Source organism: Rattus rattus, chromosome 5 (assembly GCF_011064425.1).
Source record: "Rattus rattus isolate New Zealand chromosome 5, Rrattus_CSIRO_v1, whole genome shotgun sequence".
NCBI lineage: Eukaryota > Metazoa > Chordata > Mammalia > Rodentia > Muridae > Rattus > Rattus rattus.
Genome location: NC_046158.1, coordinates 89,671,801 through 89,694,138, shown reverse-complemented (window position 1 = coordinate 89,694,138; position 22,338 = coordinate 89,671,801). Strand labels below are relative to the sequence as shown.

At 36.8% G+C, this 22,338-nt stretch overlaps 2 protein-coding genes across 2 annotated transcripts; both read right to left on the bottom strand.

Annotated features, from left to right (window-relative positions):
* Positions 1–921, bottom strand: LOC116900542 (olfactory receptor 4K3-like). The gene has a single exon (XM_032902270.1). It carries the CDS (start codon positions 916–918, stop codon positions 1–3), a length of 918 nt encoding a protein of 305 aa, XP_032758161.1. The 5' UTR covers positions 919–921.
* A 20,204-nt stretch (positions 922–21,125) lies between these two features.
* LOC116900541 (olfactory receptor 4K3-like) lies at positions 21,126–22,043 on the bottom strand. Its single transcript, XM_032902269.1, has one exon. The coding sequence runs from the start codon at positions 22,041–22,043 to the stop codon at positions 21,126–21,128; it is 918 nt and encodes a 305-aa protein (XP_032758160.1).
* Between the last annotated feature and the right edge of the window lie 295 nt (positions 22,044–22,338).

The following is a 22,338-nucleotide window of genomic DNA, read 5'->3' as shown; positions in this document are numbered from 1 at the left end:
TCACATGTGATTTATTAGCTTCCTTATGGCATTCTTAATATCTTTATTTCTTAGTGTATAGATGGCTGGATTCAGGAAAGGTGTAATGACTGTGTAAAACACAGCTAGAAACTTGTCTACCCAAGTGATGTTGACTGGCCAAAGATAGATAAAAATGATGGGCCCAAAGAATAGCACAACCACTATGATATGGGATGTACATGTGGATAGTGCCTTTGATGAGCCATCTTTAGAATGAAGTTTAACAGTTAATAGAATATAAGTATAGGATATGAGCAAGAGAATGAAACAAGTTGTTGCTAAAACGCCACTGTCAGCATTTATTAGGATTTCCAGATTATCAGTATTCATGCAGGCTAATTTCATCACCAAAGGAATATCACAGAAAAAGCTGTCTATCACTCTAGGTCCACAGAAAGGTAGATCCAAAATCAAGAGAATCTGACTAATGGCGTGCACAAATCCAATAATCCATGATATCACAACGAGCCAGATGCACTTCTGTCTGTCCATGATGCTGCTGTAATGGAGTGGTCTGCAGATGGCCACACATCGGTCATAGGCCATTGTTACAAGAAGTACCATCTCACTTCCTCCAAAGAAATGTACACAGAGGATCTGACTCATGCAGCCCCCAAAGGAAATGGTTTTATTTTCTTTTAGTAGATCTATGGCCAGTTTGGGTGTATTTACTGAAGAAAGGCAGAAATCTACAAATGAGAGATTAGCTAACAGAAAGTACATGGGAGAATGGAGATGATGATCAATGATTATCAATATCACTACAAAGAGGTTGCCTACTATTGTCATCAGGTAGAGGGTGGAAAACGGTAGTAAGAGGAAGATCTCAAGTTCCCTTGAGGTACAAAGTCCCTGAAAAATAAACTGAGTAACCACAGTATGGTTAGAGTCCTCCATTTGGTAAATAATACTATGGACCTGCAGAAAGAGACAGACTAGAGATAGAGAGACAGCGACAGACAGATGAGAGAGAGAGAGAGAGAGGGAGAGAGGGAGAGAGGGAGAGAGAGACAGAATTGAAGCAAATCCTGGAAAAGAAGCGCTAACTTTTTTGCTAAGAGTCAAGGAAACAGAAATAATGCAAATTGAAATCTTAGCAACTTAACCAACTGAAGTTTAAAGCATCTCTTTTTCTGTGTGTTTGTATATTGTATATATTTGTATATTGTGCTGGGAAAGTTCCTTAATATAGAATGATGGCTCAACAGTTTCACACATCTGAAAGACAATAAGCATAGTTTCAAAATTAGTATGCTGTTGAAAATATTAGTAGAAAATATTCTTATACTTTCTTGGTCTTAAATCTACCTTAACTACATGGAATCAGAGATATTTTTCTTCAGTGAACATGTGAGACATAGTTAGAACCTCTGGGCCATCATATTTCCAGTATGAAAATTTATTGTCACATTTCAAACATTAACTTAAAATTCCAGTTGTAGATCTACTTTGGGCTGCATATCAATACAAAATACAAACTGAGTTTCCTCTAATAGGTTGAGAAAATCTGTTGGTCAAATAAATTGAGAACCCACGTTCTGAAGATACACTGTCAGCATTATCTTTTCTTGAACTTTGTACTTATACAAGGAAGCATATCTTTGAACAACATATATTTCTTGGCCTGGGGGATATTACTTTTTATCTTATACTGTCTGACTTTCAATACTAAATGGTTAGATTTCATATACTAGTTTCAACAATAATTTCAAAAGCGTCTCAATCTTTTCTTTCTTTTGTTTCTCCTTTCTTCCTTCTTTGATTTTCTCCCTTTATTTATTCCTCATTTTTATTTCTGAACTTTTTATTTATTATTTTTAGAATTGAAATCAGAAGATTAAAACATCAATCTATTAGCAGATATTGTATAATTTCTCTTGTAAGTACTTTTAAAAACATATTTTATTGAAAATTTTTTTGTTCGCTTTCTTGTGCAAGTCACTTCAATAAAGTAGTTGAGATGGAATGCAAACACACAGTTGTCTCTAAAGCCTCCAATATTACTTCCGCACTAGTAGATAACTGACAAGGAGCTTGACTTTGCGAAGTAAAAGAAAATTAATGATATTTTCACAAATTGGTACTTTACTCTTTAAAGATGAAACACAAATACAGAGTTTCCTGATGAGTTTTTATAATTTCATTGTGTTCAAAATTCAGTGTACTTAACTCTTAAATATCTGTGTCATTTTCCTCACAGCTTTCATTGATTTTTGTGAGTTAGTAGTGAATTATGACTATTCTAAACAATCTACTTTCATCGCCCTCTAATTTTTATTACGTACTTTCCTCAGAGTATATTGCCTATATTTTGAGAAAATACAGAATCCAATAATACAAAGATAATCAGATAACATTAAAGTAACTTTAGTGTCCTGAGGACAATACTTCTCCAAGCTGAGAAACTTGGGACTTGTAAGAGTACAGTAAAAAAATCATTAGACTTGAGCATGTAAAATTGTTTTAAGTGTCAAAAAATCTCAAGGATTTTTTTTTGGAAAACTTGTATAATATCTTTTCAAGCACAACAATTACCAATACATGACCCACTGTAAAACCGTTAAGGAGGCTAAACAATTGTGATACTAAAACAAATGAATGGACTTTAAATGAGTAGCTGCAATGAAATACAACAGGCATGTTATGATGTACTCACATCACAGGAATCAGCTCGTAAACAGTTCCTTCCTTTTGACTCATATTTCCTCTGATTCGTCCTTGAACCTGAAGCTATTTCATTGTCACTTCTGCTGTGACCAGTTTTGACAAGTGTTTCACTTCAGAGTGGCTTATATACACTGACAACAGATATATCTGTCTTGGAAAGATTCCCATTCTCATATTAAACAGGATCGAGCAGTTGGAAAGGCATTTGCTTTCATAGTCCTTGGGGATCCCTAGCTTCCAACTTCTCCTGAATTTTATTCAAAAAGTTAGTAATAAAGAAAGTAAATTCCTTTCACTTTTATTTAGTAATTTTTGCATTAGTATTTTGCATGTTTTGAAAACATACATGTTCTAATATGATTCCTATGGACCAGTGAGTTGCTATAGCACGTAAAGTCACTAGCTGCCAAGCCTGCTGATCTAAGTCAATTCCCGTTACACACACACACACACACACACACACACACACACGAATATTAAGAGAGAGAATCTTGTTCACACATACATTTGAACAATGATCTCAACAGCTGGAAATAACAACAGCACCATTTTTTTTTCTTCCTGATTATCTTTTTTAAAACTTAATGATCAGTCCATAGCATGCCTATAGCTCACACAAATAGTTTTAATATAATTTCTACATTTTATATTTCTTTTAAAATTCATTTTTTGGAGAATACTAGATCACCATTTTGTTTTGATTTACATAAAACTAGTGAAACTGAATTCTACTACTTTACATAGACACTGAATGCACATTAAAAGCATCTCATATCTTATTTAATCTTTTCACTATGCAGCACTACTTTATTAATTATCCTCATTTTTGTACAGTAGTTCTCCAGATTAACCACATAAACCTGAAGTTTAGTGGCCCCAACCAAATGTTTCATGCAGTTTTCTACTGATAATCATATTTCTATTATGTTCCGTTTATCCAAATTTTTTAAAAGTCTGTATATAACTGAGAGTATACAATATTTGTCTATGTATATTTATACATATGTATATATGTGTGTTTCTTCTTATAACATCATACACTCCACTTCAATATTAGCATTATATTCTTCTTTTTTCATTGGTTCTAACTACAATTTAAAGAAGTCGGTCCTGAGAAAAAATATTGTTGACCAAGAACTAGAGAGTCCAAGAAATGCAAAATCAGAAACCACAGAGTCACTTATTTAGTTCATTGGTTTGAAGAAAGGAGTGGCTTCAAAATCACCTGTTGATACAAAAATGACAAGTCATACCCCATGAGAGTAAGGTATATCCCTTTTGATCCCAACACTTTGTTCTTAGATCAAAACATGAGAGTTAGAGATAAGTGGATTGAGTGAATATAAGAAAGTGAAGTGTCATAAACATGAGTAACACAAGAAGAAATGGGAAAGAGCAGGGTAAAGTGGCTCATTTCTTTACTAGTAATATGCACAATGGTGAGGCAGGGGACTCATAGGTTCAAGGTCTTCCTCGCCTACAAAATGACCCTTTTAGGGTTAATACTTGAATAGTAAAGAAAGAAAACTGTTAACACATCATATTGAGGAAAAAAACGAGCTGTGTTCCAGAAGCAGATTTTTTGTGTTTTGTTTTATTCACTTTGATGCTCAAGGACACATTTATTTCTCCCATGCCTTCTCTTCCATGAGTTTTCCCACACAAGTGACAATAATTTCTCTTATATTTCACATTAATGCTTTACTTGACAAACTGAACATTTTGCCTGCTTTATCTAGTGTGTGTGGTTATATTGTTCATTTGTTCATTTTGTTTGCTTGTTTTCTTTTGCACAAGTTGTAGTGCAGGTCAGATACATATATTAATATTATTTACAACATTTAAATATTAACTCAATATTACAGACATGGACTTATTATCAGTGCATTTTTTATAGAGAGTATATATAGAGAAGTAAAATATAATCACTGCTAATGTCAATACATAATACATTAAAATATTTTTCTGCAAGAGACAATATGTTTAGCATATTATCTCATTTAAACGTCTCAAAAATACCAGTGCTTTACTTTTAGATCCATTTTAAACATGGCACACTGGATTTAAGAGAGGTGAAGTGTCAGAGTTAATCTTGTATCTGTAGATAAAAATATAGTAATTCATACCCCTAATTATCCAACTATGTTCTCAAAGGGCAGCCCATTAAATATGTGCTATGAATTTTCTAAAGAGGTCCATCAACCAAATTTTATATTATTTCTACTTTCCTTATACTTTTAGTATAATACCTTCTTTTTTGTTGTTTCCTTTTTGGTTATTGTTGCTTTTGTTTTTAAATCTAAATATTTTGTGTGCTGCCAGGTGGGTGGTGCCAACATTGGAAGATCATGAATTTAAGGTCATTTTGGGACAAGTAGTGAGTTGGAGGCCAGCTTTGGTTACAGAAGAGCCTGTCTCATCTTTGCTATAGCAACACCGACAGATCAGTGTCTTGTTCAGCGATCGTTAGAGAAGCTTCTTCTGAAAGTAGATGGGAACAATCACAGAGGGACACATCAGGACAATTCACAGACAGGTTGAGGCATTGGAATGCTAAGTTCAAAGTTGGATGTCTTCATCAACCTGCTTTCTTCATGGCTTGGGAATGTATGTGAGAGATGAGGCAAAACAATTGTAAGAAGCAAAGAGATGTATGGTAGCAATGAAACAGTGATTTTTAAACATAATAGAGCTGATACACTATGAACTCACAGAGACTGTGACAGCACACATGGAGTCTACATGTTTTTAATCTGCAAGGGGTTCTTGTGCTGCATGGAGTAAGTGGGTAGGAACTCACATCCCTAACCAAGAAACTGACACCAATGTAAGTCTGTTCCAAAGGAAAAAGTACTTTATTTTATTCCAAAGGAGTATCATTGGGTATATATAGGGAGGAAATCTAAGTGTGGCTTCATGTCCAGTCTTAGTTGGCCAAGACAAAATGAATTAATGTTGTGTTTGTAAATTTCTTGTCTCAAATTTCTTTGGGCAATTTTTGTCTTACTGATATTGTTTATTTTTTTTATAAACTACAGTTCCTGATTTTTGTTTTTATATTTTATATTTGTATTTCTTTTTCTTTTAAACTGGAATTTCTTTTCCTTTTTTGATTTTTATTTGTTTGTGTGTTTTTGCCTGTTTTCTAAAGGACAAATTTGTAATTGGTTCGTTATGGAGGGTGGAAAAGATCTGGAAGGAGTTAAGGTCAAAGAAACCATGATCAGATTAAAGTGAAGGATAAAATAATATTAAAAATGAAAGAAAAACATTTGCAAGCAAACAAACAAACAAATAATTCAGACCCTTAATGTTTCTGCACATTCCAATCAGTCCTTTAGCTCCAACTTTTGATTGTTAAATCTATCATCAACATATTTCTTTCTTTCAAGTATATTTTTCTTTCTACAAATATTATTAGAGACAAGATAATCCAATTTCTTCATATCTTATGCAGGAATCACTTTAAATTTTATTTTTATTGATATCATTGTAGAATTTAATCTTCTTTGTCATCGTCTTATTCCTATATATTTCTACCTCTGGCTTTTTGGCACCTACAGTTGGGTGCTCTCTTTTTATCACCAAAGAAATTTTATTTCCTCAGAATGTGAGAAGAATCATGCTATATTTGCAGTCAACCTTAATTTTGAAAGAAAGTAACAAAATTTCAGCTATTAATTGGCTAATTACACAATTGCTTCCAACATTAAGACAAAGGAGGGATACTATATGTAACAAAATAACAGAAAAAAAATGCAAAGTCTATAAGATACTATAAGATATAGAAAATAATAAACATATATGATATATTCATTTTCTTAAACATCAACATTTTATAATATATTTCAAGCCATGAATAAAATGAGAAATCAAGTCACAATAATAAAGATATGTCAGTTATGAAACTATCAATTCCAAAGTTTTAATACATTGATTAACATTAAAATTTGTAGAATGTAGTGGTTATGTAATGAAATAATACAAAATGAACAACATGAAATTTGTAGAAATAGATACTGAGTGGCAAAGCAAACTATAGCATAACTAGTTTAGAATGTGCCACAAACCTTGATGCCTTTGTCTCTGGAGTGCAGGAATTAGAAGAGTGTACACAATGTCTAGATCTAAACTTTCTGTAATTTTTTTCACAAGATTTACTCTTTTATAATTATTCACTCATCATTATGACCAATGGCATCCAGGTAAAATGGATACTATCCACAGTAAAACAACCTGTTAATATGACTGGGAGTAGTGGTCAATATCTTCTTCTTTATTGATTTTATATAGGAACTGTCATCCACAAATATTGTTTTGCCAAGAGTCAGTTTTTTCAGATGCAAAATAGAATAATAGGCAAATTAACCATGTTACTTGATGAGCAGTAACTATGTGACCAAGAACAAAATTCATTAACATTAAAATCTTATGTTTGTTGAATTGTTTGACTTATTAATATTATTGATGATACCTGTTTGCTATCAATGTAAATATGTTAATACTTGATACTGAAAGACCCCCGGAGCGGGGAGACCCACCCTCAAGTCTCGGGATGACATGACCCCCCAAGAACTCACGTGAGACCGTCCTTGCTGTAATCACACGAGGTTTATTAACGGGAACCAGTGCACTGGGGTCGAGACTCGTATCCCACGCAGGGGCAGTGGACTTCGACCCCGAAAGGATGGGAGAAAGGGTATTTAAAGGGAGAAACCACAACCTGAGGGGGCAGGGATGGTGTCATTGGAAAGTGTCGAGAATACTAATGAAAAATCATAAGGAGGTGCTTCCTGTTTCTCAAGATTGTTAAACTTTATAATCTAACAGTTCCTGGGAGGAGCTTCCTGTTTCTCAAGATTATTCTCTAACTTTTAATCTAACTTTATGATCAGTTAGTACAAGTAGAGGGCAGGGTCTGGAATTTGAGGTATTTTGGCTTCTTTAGGGGTGAGGTTGCATTTTTTTAAACTTCTGACTTTTTGGCTGTATTTTTTTATTCTTTCAATACTCAGCTAAAATAAAAAGTAAGCCAACATTGAATTCTTAACTATTCATTTAATAATATTGTGTACCTAAGTGGGTTTCAATGTCTTCCAAAATCATTACTAAACATCAGATAAACACATTTTGCATATCCATGAAGTTTTTCTTTGTGTTATCAAAACAAAGTTATTGACTATAATATATATTTTTAATTGTTTTATTTATTTACATCCTAAACGTTGCCCCTCTTCCTGGTTCCTCCTGCAAGAGTTCTTTACTCTCTCTGGCCTCCTATTGCCTCTGTGATGTGTGCTCCCCCATCTTTCCCTGTCACCCATTCAGCCACTCACACCTTACCCCTCTGCATCCCCCTTCCCAGGGGCATCAAGCCTCTATGGAATTAGGCACATTATCTCCCACTGAGGTCAGACAAGGCAGTCTTCTGCTAGATCTGTCTTAGGAGCCACAGACCAGACCATGTATGCTCTTACTCTCCGGGAGTTCCCAGGGGTCTGGGTTATTTAATACTGTTGGTCTTCCTATGTGGTTGTATTCCCCTTCAGTCATTCCCCTAACCCTTTCATATGGGTCCCCAACTTCACTCCTCAATTGGCTCTAAGTATCTGTATCTCTGTCAGTCAGCTGTTGGTAGAGACTCTCAAAGGATGGCTATGCTAGGCTCCTGTCTTCTGCCACCCTTATGGTTGAATTTATTTTGATTTCTAGCAGTTTCTGCCATTTGGCTGAAGAATATGAGTCTTCTAACTAAAATAATACAAAACATTAAAAGAACGTTGGGACTCAGATCTCAAGCTGTACTACAGAGCAAGAGTGATAAAAACTGCATGATATCGTTAAAGAAACAGGCACATTGATCAACAGAATAAAATAGAAGACCCAGAAATAACCCTATATTCCTATGAACATTTGAGTTTTGATAAAAGAAGCCATAACCATACAATGGAAAAATGAAAGCATCTCCAATAAATGGTGCTGGACTAACTGGATGTCTACATGTAGAAGAATATAAATAGATTCATATTTATCACTCTACACAAAACTCAAGTCCAAGTAGATCAAAAACTTCAACATAAAACTGGGTACACTAAATCTCAAGAAGAGAAAAGTTAGAACTAGTTTTGAATGCATTTGTATAGGAGCCACATTCCTGAACAGAACTCAGGCTCTAAGATCAACAATTGATAAATGGTACCTCATGAAATTGCAAAACAAAGGACATGGTCAATAGGACATATCAGCAGCCCACAGATTGGGAAAGGATCACTAACTACCTTAAATCTGATAAAGGGCTAATATCATATATCTCTATCTCTATCTCTATCTATCTATCTATTTATCTATCTATCTATCTATCTATCTATCTATCTATCTATCTATCTATCTATCTATCTATCTATGCATATATCTCAAGAAGTGAGACTCCAGAAAACAAAATAATCCAATTAAAATATGGGTTACAGAGCTAAACAGAGAATTCTCTACTGAGGAATCTCAAGTGTTTGAGAAGCATTTGAAGAAATATTCAGCATCATTAGTCATCAGGGAAATGCAAATTAAAACAACTGTAAGATCCCATCTTACATCCACCAGAATGCATAAGATCAAAAGCTCATGAGAGAGCACCTACTAGCTAGGATATGGAGGATGGTGAACACTCTTCCATTGTTGGTGGGAGTGCAAATTTGTACAAGGACTTTGGAAATCAATTTGGTGTTTTCTCAGAAAACTGGCAATAGTTCTCCCTCAAGACCCAGCTATACTACTTCGAGGCTGAAAGATGCTCCTACATCCCTTAAAGACACTTGTTCAACTATGTTCCCAGCAGCTTTATTCACAATAGCCAAAACTGAGACAATATAGAGGTCCCTCAATTGAAAAATGAATAAAGAAAATGTGGTACATCTATACTATTGAATACTATTCAGCTATTAAAAACCCAAGACATTGATGTGCTTTGCAGACAAATACATGGAACTTGAGTATATCATCATGAGTGTGGTAACCCAGTTTGTTAAGGACATGCATGGTAAGCTCACTTATAAGTGGATATAAGCCATAAAATACACAGACTCAAAGAAGCTAAAGAAGAATGAAGGCCCAAGTGAGGAAGCTTGATTCTCACTTAGAAGGGGGAACAAAGTAATCATGAAAGGCAGATTGAGGGAGGGATCTAGAAGGGAGAGAGGATGGGGAGGGAATGGAGGATTAAGAGTTAGGTATGGGGTGGACAGGAGAGATGTCTAGATGACCATGAAAATAATGGAAATGTACAGCTGATGGGAATGAGGAGGTAGGGGGGAATCAACAGAGACATGGGATAAGAGAGGGGACTGAGAATCAGTGGAGTGACTTTAGCTGTAACTCACTACATTGTAGATATGTTACCTGAAGAGGCCACCTTCTGTAGAGTGGTAGAGACACCACCCTCAAATCTTTCAACACTAAATTTATCCTGTCTACAAGTTGTGCAGGCTTAGGAGAGGGAACAGAGACTGATGGGATGGCAAAGCAATAATTGGCCCAACTTGAGACCTATCCCAAGGGCAAGCACCAATCCCTAACACTATTAATAATACTCTGCTATGCTTGAAGACTGGAGCAAGTTTTCCTCCAAGAGACTCCATCTAGCAGCTGACTCAGACAGATACATACACCCATAGCCAAACAAAGGATGGAGCTTGGGGATTCTTAGGGAAGAATGGAAGGAAGAATTGTGAGTCCTGAAGGGATAGGAACTCTACAGGAAGAACAACAGAGTCAACTAACCTTGACCCTTGGCATTCTCAGAGTCTGAACCACCATCCAAAGAACATACATTGGCTGAACCTCACCACTCATCTGTAGCACATGTGCAACTTGACCTTCATTTGGATCCTGAACAACTGTAGTGAGGGCTATTCCAAAAGCTGTTGCCTGCTATATTACCAGAATATTGCCTTAGAGAATGCTGTGAAAGATAAAAATCCCTTATTACTTTGTAAATATTGTAATACTTTTATTGAATATGAAATCCACTTCCTGAATGATGAGATAGTAGAAATTCTTTAAAGTGAATGAATCTGCTCTTCACATTGGTATTCAGTTTATCAGGTCATTTTGGCCCGAACAGCAATGCACACTCTGTGATTGTTCGATACTCGCATCTGGTGTACTCTAATCAGATTCACCTTCTATAGCCTTCCATGTGCTTTTCTTCTGTTCTCTCAGACTATCTTTTCTTCTATAAGGGCAGTAATCTGTGTTCTTTTCTTTTCTTGTTGCTTCCTTTTTTCTATATTCAACAGCAAGATTCAGATAACAAATGTTTTTAAACTGATGTCAGTTTATTCACGTATAATTCTCTTAGTATTTTGACCACAGATATCACCAAATTACAACCATATATTAAAGTTGTTTCAGGCACCTTGTGATAATAGTCATAATAAAATTACAATTCTTTGAGTACTGTCTATGAATACAAACATTTTGAATGGATATAGGAAAATGATGAGGGAACAGACACTGGATTTTTTTTTTAATAAGATGTCATGCTTTATTGCTATTCTACATAATACAATAATTTAATTTTAAATTTTTTGAGACATATAAAAATATACCATTGTATTACCACACTGACATAAAAGCATCCATTCTTGCGGTCTTTTTTTTTTTAATGTTGTTATTAGATATTTATTTATTTATTTATTTTTAAACTCCATAATTTTTTCCTCTTTTTTCTATTTTTTTCTTTTCTCCATCTTTGTTAAATGGAGATTTCTTTTTTTTTTATTTTATTTTTTATTGGATTTTTTACTTACATTGCAAATGTTATTCCCTTTCCCAATTTCCCCTCTAGAGTCCCCCTCTCCTTTCCCCCCTTCCCCATGTCTCTATGAGAGTGGTCCCCCACTCACCCAGCCACACACCTACCCAATCCCTCTCATCTCCTGCCCTGGCTTTCCCCTACACGGGGGCATTGGACCTTCACAGGGCCAAAGGACTCTCCTCTCATTGATGTTCAATAAGAACATCCTCTGCTGCATATGTGGCTGGAGCCATGGGTCCCCACATTGTACTCTTTGGTTGGTGGTTTAGTCTCTGGGAGCTCTGGTGGGTTCTGGTTGGTTGACATTGTTGTTCTTCCTATGGGGTTGAAACCCCTTCATATCCTTCAGTCCTTTCCCTAAATCCTCCATTAGGGATCCCATTCTCCTAAATGGAGATTTCTTATTTACATTTCAATTGTTATTACATTTCCCGGTTTGTTTGTTTATTAATTTATTTATTTTTAAACTCCATAATTTTTTTTCCTCTTTTTTCTATTTTTTTCTTTTCTCCATCTTTGTTAAATGGAGATTTCTTATTTACATTTCAATTGTTATTACATTTCCCGGTTTCCATGCAAACATCCCCCTAACTTCTTCCCCTCCCCTTCCATATAGGTGTTCCCCTCCCCATCCTCCTCCCATTACCTCCCGCTCCCCAACAATCCTGTTCACTGAGGGTTCAGTCTTGGCAGGACCAAGGGCTTCCCCTTCCACTGATGACCTTACTAGGCTATTCATTGATACCTATGCAGTTGGAGCCCAGGGTCAGTCCATGTATAGTCTTTGGGTAGTGGCTTAGTCCCTGGAAGCTCTGGTTGGTTGGAATTGTTGTTCATATGGGGTCTCAAGTCTCTTCAAGCTCTTTCAGTCCTTTCTCTGATTCCTCCAACAGTAGTCCCATTATCAATTCAGTGGTTTGCTGCTGGCATTCGCCTATGAATTTGCCATATTCTGAATGTGTCTCTCAGGAGAGATCTACATCTGGTTCCTGTCAGCATGACTTCTTTGCTTCATCCATCTTATCTAATTAGGTGGCTGTATATGTATGGGCCACATGTGCGGCAATCTCTGAATGGGCGTTCCTTCAGCCTCTGTTCTAAACTTTGCTTCCCTATTCCCTCCCAAGGTTATTCTTGTTCCCCTTTTAAAGAAGGAGTGAAGCATTCGCATTTTGGTCATCCTTTTTGAGTTTCATGTGTTCTGTACATCTAGGGTAATTTGAGCATTTGGGCTAATATCCACTTATCAATGAGTGCATACCATGTGTGTTTTTCTGTGATTGTGTTACCTTACTCAGGATATTTTCCAGTTCCATTTGCCTATGAATTTCATAAACTCATTGTTTTTGATAGTGGACTAGTATTCCATTGTGTAGATGTACCACATTTTCTGTATCCATTCCTCTGTTGAAGGGCATCTGGGTTCTTCCCAGCTTCTGGTAATTATAAATAAGGCTGCAATGAACATAGTAGAGCATGTGTCTTTGTTATATGTTGGAGCATCTTTTGGGTATATGCCCAGGAGAATTATACCTGGGTCCTCAGGTAGTTCAATGTCCAATTTTCTGAGAAACTTCCAGACTGATTTCCAGAATGTTTTTACCAGTCTGCAATCCCACCAGCAATGGAGGAGTGTTCCTCTTTCTCCACATCCTCACCAGCATCTACTGTCACCTGAGTTTTTGATCTTAGCCAATCTCACTGGTGTGAGGTGGAATCTCAGGGTTGTTTTGATTTGCATTTCCCTTATGACTAAAGATGTTGAACATTTCTTTAGGTGTTTCTCAGACATTCGGCATTCCTCAGCTGTGAATTCTTTGTTTAGCTCTGAACCCCATTGTATAATATTTGTGTCCCTGATGTCTAACTTTGTGAGTTCTTTGTATATTTTGGATATGAGCCCTCTATCAATTGTAGGATTGGTAAAGATCTTTTCTCAATGTGTTGGTTGCCGTTTTGTCCTAACAACAGTCTCCCTTGCCTTAGAGAAGCTTTGTACTTTTATGAGATCCCATTTGTTGATTCTTGATCTTAGAGCATAAGCCATTGGTGTTTTGGTCAGGAAGTTTTCTCCAGTGCCCATGTGTTCTAGACTCTTCCCCACTTTTTCTTCTATTAGTTTGAGTGTATCTGGTTTGATGTGGAGGCCCTTGATCCATTTGGACTTAAGCTTTGTACAGGGTGATAAGAATGAATCGATATGCATTCTTCTACATGCTGACCACCAGTTGAACCAGCACCATTTACTGAAAATGCTGTCTTTTTTCCATTGGATGGTTTTGGCTCCTTTGTCAAAATCAAGTGACCATAGGTGTGTGGGTTCATCTCTGGGTCTTCAATTCTAGTCAACTGGTTTATTTTCCTGCCCCTGTACCAGTACCATAAGTTTTTTTTTTTTAATCATTATTGCTCTGTAATACTGCTTGAGTTCAGGGATAGTGATTCCCCTGGAAGTTCTTTTATTGTTGAGGATAGTTTTAGCTATCCTAGGTTTTTTTGTTATTCCAGGGGAATTTGTAAATTGTTCTGTCTAACTGTCTGAAGAATTGGATTGGCATTTTGATGGGGATTGCATTGAATCTGTAGATCACTTTTGGTAAAATGGCCATTTATACTATATTAATCCTGCCAATCCATGAGCATGGGAGATCTTACCATCTTCTTAGATCTTCTTCAATTTCTTTCTTCAGGGGCTTGAAATTCTTATCACACAGATCTTTCACTTGCTTGGTTAATGTCTCACCAGGTATTTTATATTATTTGGGACTATTATGAAGGGTGTCGTTTCCTTAATTTCTTTCTCGGCTTGTTTCTCTTTTGTGTAGAGGAAGGCTACTGATATATTTGAGTTAATTTTATACCCAGCCACTTTGCTGAAGGTGTTTATCAGGTTTAGTAATTCTCTGGTGGAACTTTTGGGATCACTTAAATATACTATCATATCATCTGCCAATAGTGATATTTTGATTTCTTCCTTTCCAATTTGTATCCTTTTGATCTCCTTTTGTTGTCTTCTTGCTCTGGCTAGAACTTCGACAACTATATTGAATAAGTAGGGAGAGAGTGGGCAGCCTTGTCTAGTCTCAGATTTTAGTGGGATTGCTGCAAGTTTCTCTGCATTTAGCTCAGGGTCTAAAATCAACCGTTGATAAATGGGACCTCATAAAATTTAAATGCTTCTCTAAGACAAAAATCACTATCAATAGGACAAGTTGGTTACCTACAGATAGGGAAAATCTTCACTAACCTTATGTCTGATAGAGGTCTAATACCCACAGTATATAAAGAACTCAAGAAGTTAACATCAAAATAACCAGATAAACTAATTTAAAAATGGGGCACAGAGCTAAACAGAGAATTCTCAACAAAAGAATCTCAGGTGGCCAAGAAGCACTTAAAGAAAAGTTTGAAGTACTTATTCTTCAGGTAAATGCAAATCAGATGACACTGAATTTCCACTTTACATCAATCAGAATGGCTAAAATAAAAATCTAAAGGGACCGTACATGCTGTAGAGAATGTGGAGACAGAGGAATACTTCTCCAATGCTTGTGGGTTTGTAAACAGGTATAACCACTCTGTAAATCAATCCTGCATTTCCTCAGAAAATTGGAAACAGTTCTACTTAAATCCCAACTATACCACTCTTCTGCATATACCCAAAAGTTGTTTCACCATACCAGAAGGACCCCTGGTCATAGAAACCTTTGTTTGTAAAAGCTAGAAGCTGGTAATAACCCAGATTTCCCACAATGAAAGAATGTTTACAGTAAACATGGTTCATTTACATAATGGAATTACTAGTCAGCTATTAAAACTGATGACATCCTTAGAACACATGAAACTCAAGATGGATGATCAAAATGTGAATGCTTCACTCCTTCTTTAAAAGGGGGAACAAGAATACCCTTGGCAGGGAATAGAGAGGCAAAGATTAAAACAGAGACAGAAGGAACACCCATTCAGAGCCTGCCCCACATGTGGCCCATACATATACAGCCACCCAATTAGACAAGATGGATGAAGCAAAGAAGTGCAGGCCGACAGGAGCCGGATGTAGATCTCTCCTGAGAGACACAGCCAGAATACAGCAAAATACAGAGGTGAATGCCAGCAGCAAACCACTGAACTGAGAATAGGACCCCCATTGAAGGAATCAGAAAAGAACTGGAAGAGCTTGAAGGGGCTTGAGACCCCTTATGAACAAAAATGCCAAGCAACTAGAGCTTCCAGGGACTAAGCCACTACCTAAAGAGTATACATGGACTGACCCTGGACTCTAACCTCATAGGTAGCAATGAATATCCTAGTAAGAGCACCAGTGGAAGGGGAAGCCCTTGGTCCTGCTAAGACTGAACCCCAGTGAACGTGATTGTTGGGGGAGGTGGCAATGGGGGAGGTGGGGAGGGAACACCCATGAAGAAGGGAGGGGGAGGGATTAGGGATGTTGCCCGAAACCGGGAAAAGGAATAACACTCGAAATGTAAATAAGAAATAGTCAAGTTAATAAAAAAATGATGACATCTTAAACTTTACAAGTAACTAGATGGAACTAGAAAATATCACCCTGAGTAAGGTAACCTATACCTAAAATGACATGTATAGTAGGTACTCACTGATATTAGCCAAAAATAAAGAATACATATGGTAAAACCCATAGACACCAAGAAATGTAAGAAGCAGAAAGGCTCAAGTAAGAGTGCTTTAATTCCAGTTAGAGTGGGGAAGAAATTAATCATGATAGGCAGAAAAATGGAGGGACCTGAGTGGGAGAGGGGAAGGAAGGGGAAAAGAGGAAGAGTATCAGGACTGGGGAGGAGTTGACAGGAAGAAGCTGAGAGGACTAGGAGAATGGATGAAAATATGCAGCCTCTGGGGTGGTTCATATAGGGGATCCTGTAAAACGTACCAAAGTCCTGGGAAGTGAGAGACTCTTGGGACTCAGTGAGGGTGAGAGCCAAAGTGGTCAGTAATGGTGAGAGGGAACTCAACAAGTCCAAGTCCAGTATATAAACAGGGCCTCAATTAGAGGGACAGGGTTACCAACCCACAGTCTAAATTTCTGATCCAGAAGTGTTCTTGTCTAAAAGGACTGCAGGAACAAAAATGGAGAAGAGACTGAAGGAAAGGTGGTCCAGCGACCAGCCCACCTTTGGATCCATCTCATGGTGGGGCACCAAGGCCTGACACTATTTCTGATGCTAAGATGTGCTTACAGACAGGAGTCTAGCATGGCTGTCCTCTGAGAGACCCTACCAGCAGCTGACTGAGACAGATGTGGATACTTACACCCAAACAATGGACTGAAGTCAGGGACCTTAAGGTTGAATTAGGGAAAGGATTGAAGAAGCTGAAGGGGAGGGTGAGTCCATAGGATGACCAGCAGTCTTAACTAACCTAGGCCCCAAGAAATTCCCAGAAACTGAGTCACCAACCAGGCAACATACAGGGTCTGGTTGGAGGCCCCTGGCACATAAACAGCAGAGGACTGACTGCCTGGAGTGGCCTTAGTGGGAGAAGATGTACCTAATCTTGAAAAGACTTGAGGCTCCATGGAAGTGAGAGGCCTGGTGGGAGGGGAACACTCCTTTGGAGGCAAGGAGGAGGAAGAATGGAATGAGGAACTCTGGTAGGGGGCACCAGGATTGGGGGGGGGGGCAGCTAATGGCTTGAATGTAAATAAATAAAATAATTAAAAATCCAAAAAAAAATCCTCATTGTCTTTCACAGTCTCAAACAGTTTAAAAGTACGAGTTTTCTTCGGATACTCAAGATAGTCTTTTAAGTGTAACCTTCTCTAAAATCAACTTCTGGGTGTTAGTTTTCTTCTATTAACATGTAGATTTGGTGCATTGAATTGGGTCCTCAGGCTTGGAGGCTAGTGTCTTTACTTGCTGAGCTGTACTACTGGCCTCCCTTGTGCTTCTTCTTGCAACACCAATTATGTAGATGTAATTTTTCTGAGTTGTAAAAATTTAATTAAAGTTGTGTTTTTAGAAGTCACATAGGCAATAAGAGCTTATTTTACAGTCTAATTATATAGTTTAGCAAGAAGTCCTCATGGTATTCTATTTTTATAGTATTCCTGTGTGCAGGTTAGAATAAGTAGTGTGTAGGTCTCAAAGAACTTATACATTAATGGTTATTTGAAAAGTGAGGCTAAGGGCCAGAGAGCATGCGGGCAGCATCTCTGATATAACTAGAAGCAGTGTGAAATACAACCTAGTGGGCATGACACAGCCAGTGCAATTATGTGCCGAGGCTACCTACTCTGAGCCCTGCACAGATAAATGTCACTAGTTAGTTGTAGATCAGAGTGTGGTCTCTGTAGTACTTTCCTCATTGCTGCACTGAGAACTCCTGATGCTTCTTGGGCAGGTTCAGATATTTTCTTCAGTTGTGACTCACTGATGAGCTCACAGTTCCCCAGGGATAGTTGCAAATGATTGGGCACAGATATGATTATGGGTAATCAAAGTGAGCCATAAAATAAAACAAAAGTACATAAATATAAAAGGAGACATGTGTATGTGTGTGGCTGGGGAAGTGGGTAATACAAGTGGGAGGAAAATAAGAGATCAAGAAGAGTAATCATATCAGATTATGCAGATATTGTCCAAAAACAAATTCAATAAAAGAAAAAAATGGTGACTTAAAATTTAGAGTGTTAACTCTACAACCACAGTCAAGATAAATTTTTAGGAAATAGATACTCAAACTTCCCCATATGTTTCCCATATGCTCAAGGTTTGTGTACAAATATGAGGCTTGCTTAATTGGATTTCAGGAAACCATGATGCAGGTATTGGTATGTTTTATTAGTTTATGTCGTAACAATCTCTTTAAATTATTGGAATAAAAATACAGATTAAAAAAAACAGATTGAATGTAACCATGCCTCATGAAATATTAGGACAAGATATTCAGTAAATTATGATATACTTTTTCTTAGGAATACACTAGGGTTCAAAATATTGTAAATGTGTATGCACATAGTTTCAACTAGCAAATAGTATCATTATCAAATGGTGGGTAGCATGAACCTTGTACATATACATATATGTATATGAATTTATTTATGTATGTACATATGCATAATATTTTCAAAAGCATATAATTTTTAGAACACTCATACTTTCATATATAAAAATCAAAGTCATAAAAATAATTTGTGCACAGAGGAAAGTATATTCTGATATTATAAACTGTGTACTTGCAGTTGTACATCACAAGAAGGGAAACATGAATAGTTACAACCTAGAAAATGATGGAGAATTTGTCAACATGAGGCAACTAGTACTATCATATATATATATATATATGTACTAGTACTAGTACTATATTTATTGATATATATATACATATATATATATATACATATATATATGTACTAGTACTAGTACTATATATATGTACTAGTACTCCACCTTCCCCCAGCCAATTCCCTCTCTATATCTGCTCCTGATGTCTCTTTTCCCTTTCCATGAAATTCAAGTGTGCCTTATTGGGCTCTCTTACTTACTTAACTTCTTTTGGTCTGTGGATTATAGCATGGTTTTCCTGTACATTATGGCTAATATCTACTTTTTTTTTTTTTTTCTTTCTTTTGGAGCTGGGGATCGAACCCAGGGCCTTGCTAATATCTACTTTTAAGTGAGTACTTACAATGTTTGTTTTTCTAGGTCTGAGTTATATCACACAGAATGATCATTCTACTTCCATTCATTTGCCTCAAAATTTCATGATGCCATTATTTTTTAATAGTCGAGTAATTGTCCATCGTGTAAAAAACCCATTTTTTCTTCATCTATCCTTTGGTTGAGTGTCATTTAGGTTGTTTGCAGAGCCTGGCATGGCCTTGGTGTGGGAAGAGTGACACAGTTCTGGCTTTTGGTTCGTGGCACTGGTGCGAACCTCCATGAGTGCTAATGTCTGTGGTGGGCATAAGTCTTACCTGTATAATAATGGACAGATTTTACATTCCTCTGAGAAATGTCCTTCCTGTTAATGTTAATGACTCCATGATAATTAGAAACAGCAACAGTCCAGGAGTTGGACAAGTGACTATTTCTCAGCAAAATGGTAAAAATGGGACCTTCAGGATAGCTCTTAATGGTATGGGAAAGCGTTCTAAATACACGAGTCCAAAAAATATATAATTTCTCAGTTATGCAAAAATAGGGATACAATATGAATTATATGAGGTGTTTCATTAACCTAAAGGGAAAAAAGCAGCTGCTCTGTGAGACAACTTGTGAGAAAATTACTAAGGAAGGAAATAAAGAGATTTAGGGTGTGGTGATTGAAGGAGAACCCACCCAGGTATGTTTTTTTCGTTTATGCTTACAAAGGCAGAGAGATTCTGAGTTCAGTGTCAGCCAAGAACAGAGCAAGGTTAGGTTCAGGCATGATGGGAATGGTAATTTCAGGGCAGGGTACTACCTAGCTAGCTGACATATGTGCTTAACAGAGGCAGGCAGATCGCTGAATTCTTCTGCAATCTTAAAAGCAAATGTATTCTTGCTGTCACCTAAGAGTCAAAGGGTTAGGGTCACAGGATTCTGATTTCTAAGATAATCAAAGGGGAATCTGGAGAAAATAACTGGATTGATTTGTAAAATAAAAGATTTTATCTGTATTCTGCAGGAAATGAGCTATTTAGAAAATATTTTAGGGGAAAAAGGAGAGAACTGTTTGGAGAATAGACAGACCCACACACAAAGACACAGACACAGACACACACACAACACAAACACAAACACAAACACAAACACAAACACAAACACACAAACATTAAGGAGAACATAGACAGAATAGCAAGCAAGCAGAATATAGACAGAGAAATCTCCAGAGAGAAAGAAGAACATAGAGAGAAGCAGACTGGAAAAGCTGTATCAATCAGAACACGGGTTGTCAACTTGGATCCATGATTTGATTTTGAGTAGTTCTTTTAATTGCTTCCAAGTAACCCTTCCCTCAACCCCTCATCAAACTGAGGCTGGTCCTTGGCATTGTCTCCCGTTTCTGGTCATTACAAATAAAGCTGCTCTGAACATAGTGTCCTTGTGGTATGACGGAGCATCCTTCTGGATATATGCTCCAGAAGTGGAATAGCTAGGTCTTAAGGTAGAACTAGCCTCAATCTTCTGAGAAATTGCCAAATTGAATCTAAAACAGTTGTATAAGTTTGCATTCCTACCAGAAAGGAAGTATTTCCATTGCCCTACATTCTTACCAGCCCATGCTGTTGCTTGATATATATTGTAAAATTAAAATATTGATAAGTAATTCAAAGATAACTTTGTAAATAATAATCTAGTCAAAGAGAATTGCACAATGTTGTAGCCACAGATAATGTTTAGTAAACCGAAGTGATTATTATTCTTATATTGTTATTACAACCTTCTAATCCTCAGACACAAATATGTATGTGATACAAAGTTACTACTCTTTCTAATTGGTAAAAAAAACTATATTCAAATTCTGAATATAGTTTTATAATATTTTCATTAACTATATATTCATGCAACTAATGACTTAATGCAGTTTAGCATTGAGAACAAAGTACAGATAAACTGGCCTGGACACAATTATTTTTCACAGTGCCTAAATATTATCCCTAAATTCACATGTGATTCATCAGCTTCTTTATGGCATTCTTAATATCTTTATTTCTCAATGTATAGATGGCTGGATTCAGGAGAGGTGTGACGACTGTGTAAAATACAGCAAGAAACTTGTCCACCCAAGTGATGCTAACTGGCCACAGATAGATGAAAATGCAGGGTCCAAAGAATAGCACAACCACTATGACATGGGAAGTACATGTAGATAGTGCCTTTGATGAGCCATCTTTAGAGTGAAGCTGAACAGTTAGTAAAATATAACTGTAAGAGATGAGCAAAAGGATGAAACAAGTTGTTGCTAAGACACCACTGTCAGCATTTATCACTATTCCCAGAGTATCAGTATTCACGCAGGCTAATTTCATCACCAAAGGAATATCACAGAAAAAGCTGTCTATCACTCTAGGTCCACAGAAAGGTAGTTCCAAAATCAGTATCAGTTGACTCATGGCATGTATGAAGCCAATGATCCATGATATCAAAACAAGCCAGATGCACTTCTGTCTGTCCATGATGCTGCTGTAGTGTAGTGGCCTGCAGATGGCCACATAACGGTCATAGGCCATTGTTACAAGAAGTACCATCTCACCTCCTCCAAAGAAGTGCACACAGAGGATCTGGCTCATGCAGCCCCCAAAGGAAATGGTTTTATTTTCTTTTAGGAGATCAGTTGTCAGTTTGAGGGTGGTTACTGAGGAAAGGCAGAAGTCAATAAAGGAGAGATTAGCTAACAGAAAGTACATGGGAGAATGGAGATGATGATCAATGATGATCAATATCACAACAAAGAGGTTGCCTATCACAGTCATCAGGTAGAGGGTGGAAAATGGCAGTAAGAAGAAGATCTGTAGTTCTTTTGAAGCACAAAGTCCCTGAAAAATAAACTCAGACACCATAGTCTGGTTTGCTTCTTCCATTTACTACAAGGTGTTCTGATGGGTTGAGAGAGACACAGTGGAACTAACAATTCCTGAAATAAAAACAATAACTTACTGTTCAGTGTTAAGTCAGTAGAAAAATATACAAGTCAAAATCTTAGCATTATATGCTACTCAAATTTTAAATAAGTTTAAGAGTATTTGTATATTGCACCTATCAGGGAAGTTTCCTAAAAAGTGTAGAATGATTGTTCCAAAACTTTGCACATCTAACAGGCAATATTTATATGCATCAAAATGAGTACATTATTTCAATTATTAGTAGAAAATATTA